At 49.9% G+C, this 9,708-nt stretch overlaps 1 protein-coding gene across 1 annotated transcript in view; it reads left to right on the forward strand.

Annotated features, from left to right (window-relative positions):
• Nucleotides 1-8,863, forward strand: part of LOC102371584 (neuroblastoma suppressor of tumorigenicity 1) — a 20,933-nt gene extending 12,070 nt beyond the window's left edge. Inside the window, exons 2-4 of the mRNA XM_006031482.3 lie at nucleotides 4,619-4,813; nucleotides 5,556-5,667; nucleotides 6,719-8,863. Of these exons, the coding sequence (XP_006031544.1) occupies nucleotides 4,644-4,813; nucleotides 5,556-5,667; nucleotides 6,719-6,973 (537 nt within the window). The 5' untranslated portion in view covers nucleotides 4,619-4,643 and the 3' untranslated portion in view covers nucleotides 6,974-8,863. The remainder of the gene's footprint in view (nucleotides 1-4,618; nucleotides 4,814-5,555; nucleotides 5,668-6,718) is intronic.
• Nucleotides 8,864-9,708: the final 845 nt, after the last annotated feature.

Here is a 9,708-nt window from a genome sequence, read left to right on the forward strand (position 1 = left end):
ATTCCAGTGAAACATTTCCTTTCACCCCTATGGAAAAAAGGCTCCAAACGTTACAGGGCTTCTTACCTCAAAGTAGGTTGGGTCTGGGCTCTGGATGTACAGGAGCTTGGAAAACCTACCTGGGGAAAAATCATTATCCTACTGTAAATATCTAAGTGAGCACAGACTATATTCTGCTGACCCAGAGGAATTACTAGCATCCCCTGTGAGGCTGTGATCTTCTCTCTGGGTTGCCTAGTAGCTCTGAGGCTGTAATTAGATTTGAATGGACAGAAGGCTGCAGAGAGAACCTTACATTTTCTTCTGAACAAGTGTATAGCCTGAAGTTGTGTTTTTCAAAACCAGCTAAGGGATTAGGCCACACAACTCCCATTAATTCCAATGGAAACTGCAAAGTTTATTTCACTCAGCAGCTCAGTCTGAGCCTGCAACCTCTTACTCATGGGTAGAACACAGGCCTGGATAGCTGTTGTCACATTTTTAGCATCATGTCATATAGTGCAATGAAACGATAACACAAATTAAAAGGAACCACAACTAGCAGAAGAATGACACACTGTTCTACAGTCAGTTGCATTTGAAAGGCCTGATCTCCTTAGGAGCGGAGCATCTTTTCAGTGAGACTGAGAGCACGGCACTCCAAACATGCATCTCCTGGTGCCTTCAGACGGAGACAAGAGGCTTCTCTGGATTATAGTTTCTAATCAAACCTGGGCCCTGCACAGGTTTCAGTGGTCTGTGTTCTACTGGAGGTCAGACTAGCTGATCTAGTGGTCCTTCCTGACCTTCAAATGTATGATTTAGTGTCACAGGAGCTGCTAAACAAGACATCCTTATGTAGCAGAAAATGTCTGAGGACCCTCTAACTTGGCATGTCTCTCCAGGAGGGATTAATGGAATGACTAAGGAGCAGGGAGTTGAGACTTCCTCCACCAGAGCCTCATCTGACATTGGCATTGAACAGATTAAGCAATTTCTTAATTTCTTTCTCCTACCATGTTTCCAGAAACCCTTTTAGGGCTGGATCCAAGATCCATGTAAATCAGCAGGAGTCTTTTCATGGGCTTCAGTGTGGGCTTTGGATCAGTCGCTGGATAAATAAACAGAAGGAAATAACAAATCACATGCTTCTAACTCGTATTTTAAATAGCCTAAATGTCTGACTCCTGCTCTGACTCTGTCCAAATCCTATGCAGGAAAATATTTCTCTATTTCCATGATGTCTACATTCACTTTTCCCCAGTGATTAGGAGTGTTAATAGCTGGCATCTTGGTCCAAGCCTATATCTGGCCTAGAAGGAAAAAATATATGTAATTTCTCTAGTGGGAAGTAAAATGCTATGGCTGTTGGTTTCACGCAGTAAGTTTATTGCTTGTATGAAAAGAAGCCATCCTTTTGCAGACTGAGTTCCATTACCCTGGGGTAATGCAGACTGAGAGCCTCACCCTGCTTACTGCCGAATGTGAAGGAGTCTCTCTCTAAAAGCAAATTATATGTTGGTAATCATTTCAAGGGGTTTCTTGCATCTATGATGAGGTTACCCAGTCTGCTTCTTTGGTGTTGCCTTGCAGTACCACCTGCTGGATAAATGTGGAAATTAAGCAGTAGTAGTAAGGCTGGAGTGAAATGAAGCCGTCTATTTCTGGTTGTTAAGGACATGTTGCAGGTGTCATAGGGATTGGGTAATGTTTTGGTACCTGGCTAGTGCCTTTAATTCTTTACATTCAAACTTTCTGAACCTTGTTGAAGTGCATATGGAAGAAGTCATGAGAAGGTTTGTTGCAAATGCTGGAAAACCATGACTGCAACTTGATTTTTTTTTTTCAATCAAAGAGCAGGATCTGAGGGACTCCCCTCCTCAGTTCAACACACATGTTGCAACTTGGCAACCCCTCTGGAGTAGGGATGAGACAGACCCCTCTCCTTCCACTGGAGCAGTTAGCAGCATGCCTCGTGAAACTCATGGCTTTTCTCAGCCCACCTGCAAGGAAACCAGGCTGTGCATGGAATTAGATTTATTTAGATCATGAGAGATCATTTTGCTCATCATTGGAAAGTAGCTGCCTCTGCAGCAAACATCAGCTGTCTTTTCACAGTGGATGGCAACACCCTGGGAGAAATTCCATGTGGCTGCTCTGATTTTAAAGCAATCAGTTCTTGTTGCCACCTGAATGGAGCCAGTGGGGACCAGTGCTGTGTTATGTGGCTTCTGGCTGTAATAAGATGCAACTGCAGCTCTGCGGGGCGTGTAAGCACTGGATGTTAGCCTGCAGCTGCTCCATACCTGCTGCAGAGCTGTGCTCAGCACCAGGAATCATAACAGCTTCTTTTCTCATTTCTGAGCTCTCTGCTTCTAATTTGTGGGGCCCCCAAATGAATAACTCCTTGGCCCTGAATATCAGACACCCTGGCATGATGCACTGTGTGCTTAACCCAGTAGGGCTGCAGCTGGGGAAGGGGTGGGGGAAGATGGTGGGGGTGCAGAAAAGTGGCCTGGCTTACCCTAGAGCCAGTAGAGAGGGAGAGCCATGGAGTAATTAATATCGCACAGCAGCTGATGGTGGGAAAAGGAGGTTGTTGTGAATATTAATGAGGGAGAAGGCTAGGGGAAGTTTACTTAGATCCTAGAGGCCGAGTCCCAGGCAGCAGCTCTAGCTTTTCCTGTGACCTAGTTTCTTCTTATTCTTCAGGGGCCCTGAATTCTGCCATGAAAGGATTGAGATCATTGCTGGCACAGGCAGGCTGACCACTGCCAGTCACAGGCTGTGTCTGCGATGGGCTAGGCAGAAGGTTGCAAGAGAAAATGATGGATCCCCTGGCCTGAAAAATCTAATAAAGTGATAGGCTGTAATGGTCAGAATGAAAAGCCCCATCCTTGGTGCCTTCTTCAGCCCTAAGGTGATGGCTTTGCAGGCCCAGAGAGCTCAGCTCAGTTTTACTGGAGAGTCTGGAGACTCCCACACATGCCCTAGGTCAAGATACAAGTGGTGCTGCCCCCCCATTATAATTAGGGGCCATGGTCTGAAAACTGAGTCCATTTGGCTCTGGATTTAGTGGTTCATCTCTTCCTGGCCTCTCCATGTGGCAAAATGGTTACCAGGCCAGTGCCTTCTCCCATGGGAATGCATGAAGTGTGTGGGATTCCAGACAAGCCAGGCGTTAGACATGCATCTGCCCCAGGGTGAAAAGGGTCTAAATATTTGCTTTTATCACTTGCCAGATACTTCTGAATATATTCTGTCCTCTTTCTCAGATATGAAGCCTGGGAACAGCCTGGGTTAGCCAAACCCTTTCTAGGCCAACTTGTCCTGCTCTGCACAGTGGGTGATGCCTCCCACCCCATTATGCTTCTGAGTTGCAGTGCCCAGGAAAATAGTAATGGAAAGGGTTAAAAGGTGGGATGTGAGGAGTAGGAGAAAGAAAATAGGAAGCAGAGGGACAAATATAGGTCCCCTGTGGATTTGATGTTCATCAGGGGAGGAGCTCTCTGGCTGCAGCTACATCTCTGTAGGTTTTGGAGCTGCAGAAATAATTGATAATCCCATGGAGAAATACACACAGGACACGTCACATCCTCTGGGTTGTATTGGCAGCTCTAGAAGCGCTTCATTAACCCCTGTGGTACTGAGCTCTACTGCAGCCTCTGTAGCAATGGAATATGGCAGCATTGCGCTAAGCACTGACCTGCCTTTCTCTAAGGGGTGAGGCAGAAGAGAGAGACAGCTGGAGGGATGCTGGGTCTAAGAGGCAATGTGGAGGTGCTAAAACTACCGTGTGAAATAAAGCAGCAGGAACTACAAATGCATTTTAGGTCTGGATGTAGTAAAGCAAGTGTTTTGCTCCCCCTCCCACTGTGGTGCCCCTTGTTGTAGTTATCCAAGGGCATTCTGAAATCAAATGGTTCCCATCACAAGCATAGACAAGAGTGCTGCCATACCAGCCAGCTCTGAATATATTTGGAGCATGAAGTAAAGCTATGCATTAACTGCTGTCAGCAGATTCAACAAAGCAAGAAGTTAGCTTGGATTCTAATGGGCACATTCAATACATTCACATATCTCACACCCCTCATCCTTTATGGCATTGTAGCCCTTGTCTGTGGTTCCTCTGGAAGCCCGGGGCAATATGATTCCTCTCGCTCTCACATCCCAGAAGGAACAACCCAAGTATCTCCCCAGCTGTTGGCTCCACTGCCTCCTTCTAGCTGAACTTGTGAGGGACCAATGTATAGCTGGGCAGGGAGGCTCAAGCAGAGGGGAGGAAGAGGGGGCTTGTCTCTAGCTCTGATAGACCAGGATTAGGAGCCAATGACTCTGGATTCACCTCATGCTCAGTCCAGTGTCACCCATGCCCTGCTTTCCAGAGATGATCACAGCCACCTTGCCCAGTGGGCTCCACAAGTGCTCAGCCTCCTTGCAATTCAGGCTTGGAGTCTGAAGCTACAGAGGAGCTTGGGAGAATGGGATGCTGGTGCCCTCTTCTTTCTCCCCTCCCTCCGGGGTGTGTGAAGCTTAATTCAAGCATGTTCCTGTGCTGCTTTGAGATCCCTGAAACAGGAGGGTGTACTAGGAGGGACCTCACTTTCCCCCCCACTAATGTTTTCTCTTTGGACTCCAGTTCTAGGGTTCTGGTGGAGCTGGCCATGATGTTATGGTTCCTGGTAGGTGCCCTTTTCCCAGCTGTGATCCTGACTGCGCCGCCTCCCATTAACAAACTGGCCCTCTTCCCGGACAAGAGCGCTTGGTGTGAGGCGAAGAATATCACCCAGATTGTGGGACACAGCGGCTGCGAGTCCAAGTCCATCCAGAACAGGTACAGGAAGGCCTGGGTGAAGCCCAGCCTACAAGAGACATAAAGGCAGGCTGGAGATGGGAGTGCATTCATTTGGGGGGTGATCGCTCTGGAAGATGCCACAACTGTGACTTCCCTGTGCACCGCTGCAGGATAGCATCAGAACTGCTCTACTCTGGGTTATAAGCCCTGCATCTCAACTGTTTTTCCTCCAGTGGCAAAAGGCAGGGCTTTTTAAGTAGGAAGGTCTGAGTTCTAGCCCCACAAACCACTGACATCTCTGGTGGCCGTGATGTTCAGCATAATGCCCACCTAGCAAGCCATGGACTTGTGACAGTGCAGCTTGATCTTGTGAAGCTGGCTCACCCTGTGTCCTCCATTGCCCAGGAGGTCCCAGTGTTTAAAGCAGAGGCAGGGAGGCTAGTCCTTCACTTCCTTCCAAGACTTTGGGTCCTGCCTCTGCTTCTGTGGCCCATTGGGTCCCATTCCCCCTGCAGTACACACACACAACTCATGGGGGTGGGGAGGAGAAGGATACTAGTTGGTGGAGCAACTCGGGGTCCTGGCTGCTTCCTCACCATGACACCTTTCTGTCCACCTGTCTCCAGTCTACCCTGGCAGAAGACCATGACCTCACTGTTTATTACAGCCCCTTGTGTTTCCAGACTCCTAGGTGGGAAGCATATTGAACAGGGCTGGCATCAAGCCCTAGTTCCTCCTAGAGCTCTGGTACCAGGGCTTTACTCTTGCCTTGTCTTTGCAGGGCCTGCTTGGGACAGTGCTTCAGCTACAGCGTCCCCAACACCTTCCCTCAGTCTACAGAGTCCCTGGTGCACTGTGACTCCTGCATGCCTGCACAGTCCATGTGGGAAATTGTAAGTAACACCTGCACTAAGGCGCTTGCAGTGGTCGAGGGTGATCAGCTTTGTGCTTCAGACCTAAGCCTTGGATGAGCTCTGCCACTAGCAAGTTTTTTTCCCTTTTCTGCACCTCAGTTTTCCTATCTATAGCCTGGGAACATTAATTCTGACCTTCCTGGCCAGGTAATTAATGGCTGTCTCTCTAGGACCTTGCCATCTTTTGATGAAAGGCAATGTTATTGCTATGCATATTAGAAAAATACATAACTATATTAGCTGCACCATCCCCCATGGTTCAATGCATTATTCATTTCTGTTCACACCCACATGCCCTCTCTTCAGAACATTCCCTTTGTCTCTTTCTCCCACTCCTGGCTTTTTGTCTTCTTTTGTGCCCAGAACGGCTTCCCACATCCCATCTGCCAGTCACCCGCTGCTCTCCTGGTTGACAACAGATCCGCACCTTCTCACTCCAGAATTGTTGCAGTGAGACTGTAAACTAGCTGCGTATGAGACCTTGCCTTCCTCACTGGCTTGGCAAATCCCCATGGTGCTCTGGGGACTGATGCATGCAGCTGTGGAGCCCAGACTAAGTCATGGGGCTGAGTGTCAAGAGAGCTGGATTCTCTTCTCAGGTCTGCCATTGACTCAGTGATGGACCTTAGGGCAGAAGCAGCCTCTGACTGTGAGCCCCCAGCTGACCACACCTAGCGTAGCATTTACAAGGGCCTTCCAAGACTATGATGGCATATTTCTGTGGTGATAATACCTGATCAGGGACCCATTGCACAAAGCATTGTACAAATGCAATAGCCACCAGTCTGGCTAACAGCAGAGACTGATCCAGGAATTTCTGGACTTAAGACCACAAGTCTGTCCAGCTTGAGAGCACCTTGTGGTTACACAAACCCATAGGAAATGACAGTTTCTGAGCCAAAGAGTTTAAAATAAGAAAGGCATAGTGGTGTGGTTCAGAGTAGAGGCCTATAGCTGGCTGGATAGTTGGGTTGGGAGTGGGGCAGAAGAACTAGCTCCCACTCTCTTGCAATGTCCCTTTCTGATCCAGGTGACGTTGGACTGCCCAGGCAATGATGAGATTCCCAGAGTCGACAAGCTGGTGGAGAAGATCCTCCACTGCAGCTGCCAGGCCTGTGGGAAGGAGCCAAGCCATGAGGGGGCCCTGTTCAATGTCTACCTGAACGCGGAGGAGAACATGCCTGCTGAGGGCCCTGGCCCTCATCACTATGCCCACCACCAGCAAGAGGTGGAAGAAGCTCCCGTCTCCAACCACCACCACCATGAGGAGGAGGGCGAGGAGTGACCCACACCCTCTGGAACTGTCCTTACAGCCTGCAGTGTGGACAGGGGGCTTGCGCAAGGGAGGGGGTGGGCTGGGGGGGATCTTTCCTGTTTAATTACTACCCATCATGCTTTGCTCTTAGTGGTGCCCTGGGGTCAGAAAGTCCAAGGCACGGACTGGGCTTGGGCTGAGACCTGGGGATGGAGCCGTAGAGGGCTCTGAAGAAACACCACTTGCACATAATAGCAATAATATATTGCAAAGAGGCAGGAGGCTGAACAGAGGGGCAGCAGCTGGGGGCAGGGCTGGGACTTGTCTCCTCAGGGGCTGAGTGTCAGGGCACAGGCTGGCTTTGCGGGGTCAGAAGTGGCCTTTGGAGTCTCTTTCTCTCTTCTTTAAATGTCTCCCACAGAGGAGCTGATTCTTCCTGCTCCATGACAGTGCGGGCTTCCCTCTCCCTTCCTCTGCCACTCTCCCAGGGTGCGGGTAGAGCTAACGCTCCCCCTCCTGCTGCCTTCTTGGGCTGTGGGGTAGAGTCATCAGCTCTGAGGCCACCGCTAGGGGATAAGAAAATAATTCATTTCTCATGCCCCTACTCTGGATTTGTGCAGCATTTACTTCAGACTTTGCCATTGGATGTGGCTCCAGGGATGGAAGTGAGGGGACGCTCAGGGCTCGATCCATGGTGGCCTTCCTTGTGCCAGATACAGGAGGGATGGAGACAGTGTTGGCTGCCCGCTGGGAACTGGAGGAGAGCACAGGCACATCCAGCACTAGGCACTGCCAACAGGAGGGCGTGAGCACATCCATTGGACACAATATGCCGGTGGCCTTTGGACGCTATATCTCTCCAATGCCCCTTCAGTCAATGTTTCTTTGCCTCGCTGTGTTCAGTGAACAGTGTTTCTGGCCTCACCCCATTTCCAGGATCCTCTCTCTTATCTCCTTGAGTTTACTGTTGGGCCCTGGTGCTCACTCTTGTCCCATGTAGCAATGATAAAGGTCAAAGAAGGGTGCAGCAAGGGGCTAGGAGGGACTGTTCTCCCTGACTGCTGAGTCTGATTCTGCTCCATGTACCATGGCCAGCCAGCCATGAAGGAAGAGCTCCTCTGGCAGAAGGCTGGGCCTGTAGGGTTAATGTGGACAGTGGCAAGAAGACGGGACCAGTGGGAGGCCGTTCTCACTCAAAGGAGTGGAGAATCCAGTTGGCACCAGTGTCCCCAGTAGGCCTTAAGGCCTACAATTTTACATGTGGACCCAGGAACCTCCCTTCATCTCCTCTTCCCTGTTGCTCAACCACCTGTTCTGCCTTATTTGCCTGGTGTTGCAGGGACCTGTTGGGTATGGAGGTCTCTGCTCAGCTTGGCACCTGTGAGAGGCTCACCTGCCCTTGCATACTTTATTTTCAGTTCATTGCCTTGGGTAGGGAAGGGCACAGTCCCCAGAAAAGAGGGAGCCAGGATGTGCTATAAGCACTGGGGATCCTTGCTCAGAACCAAGTATGACCGAGGCAGCGACAGACCAGGCACAGGCAGCATCCCCTTACCAGGGGAGCCTGGGCCAGAACTGGTGCATGTGCACAGAGACTGCTCCTGCCCTGCTTTGCCCCTGCCATGGCTCCCCTGCAGCACTTTAACAGATGGTGGAGGGTGGGGGTGACGAGATTGTTCCCAGGCGCCCCTTCACACTGCAGGGGATCGGGAAGGCTCTTGGATAGACACATGTTGCGGGACCTGGCTGCCAAGCCCTCCCTCCTGCTAGCCACCTTCACTCTGCTGTACAAAGCTGATCTCTGTCGCTTTTCTGACAAAAGCTTCCAGAGCTTGTAACCAATATATATATTTCGGCCGGAAATATATATATTTCCTTTACACCGTTTGTTCCCCTTGAATAAATTAGTTTGAACTTCAATTTCTCATCTATTTGTGGCTTTTTCATCTGGGACAAAATATGACCCTGGTTTGAGTGTATACTTCTCAACCGATGCCCAAGGAGCTGCATGGGTATCTGTCTGGCCCTGTGAATCTATTCCCAGCCAAGCTAGAGCCAAATGGAAGCTGGCACAGACCAGGCCAAGGCATGTGGGCACCACACAGCATGGGATACCTCTGCTGTATTTATCCTGCTGGTGGAAGTTGTTTAAAATAATAGCAATGTATGAATAACTGCAGCCGTAAGACATGATTACAGAGTGAGTCAGCTACTAGCCTAGGTGGGAACAGTTGATAATACGCTTCACTCCACCTTGAAGTTTGAATACCCAATACTATGGGTATTCCCAAGAGAAGGACCAACACACATAGATCCCCAGGGAAAACTGAGCTGGTTTACCCATCTTGCCACTAGATGCCACCCTTGATCCAGTGAAAGCTTTCATGAAGGGCCGGGCCTCTTAGCTGGATGAGCACACTGTTTATTACATCTTCCCTTGAGGGTAAGAGAGGTGGGATCCAAAAATCAGTGGGGAATTTGCAAACGGCACCTGTTTCTGAAGGGATAGGGCTATGGCAGGGAGGATTTAACCACAGGGGCACTGACCCTGCAAGAAATAGGGGCCTTCTCGGGGTTGCTGGATACCCTCTCCACCTGTTGCCATCAACCCCTTGAAGGGCTGTGCTTTGAAAAGCAGCTGACCACACCTTCCCATCTGAGCCTCCCCCTGGAGTGAGTTGCTTATGGGGATGGGGATGGGATTTTGTCCTCGAACCATGCGTGGCTGCTGTGTAACACCCACTACATTTCTTCTTGTCTCTTTT

The sequence above is a fragment of the Alligator sinensis genome, unplaced genomic scaffold (assembly GCF_000455745.1).
Source record: "Alligator sinensis unplaced genomic scaffold, ASM45574v1 scaffold1719_1, whole genome shotgun sequence".
Taxonomy (NCBI): Eukaryota; Metazoa; Chordata; order Crocodylia; family Alligatoridae; genus Alligator; species Alligator sinensis.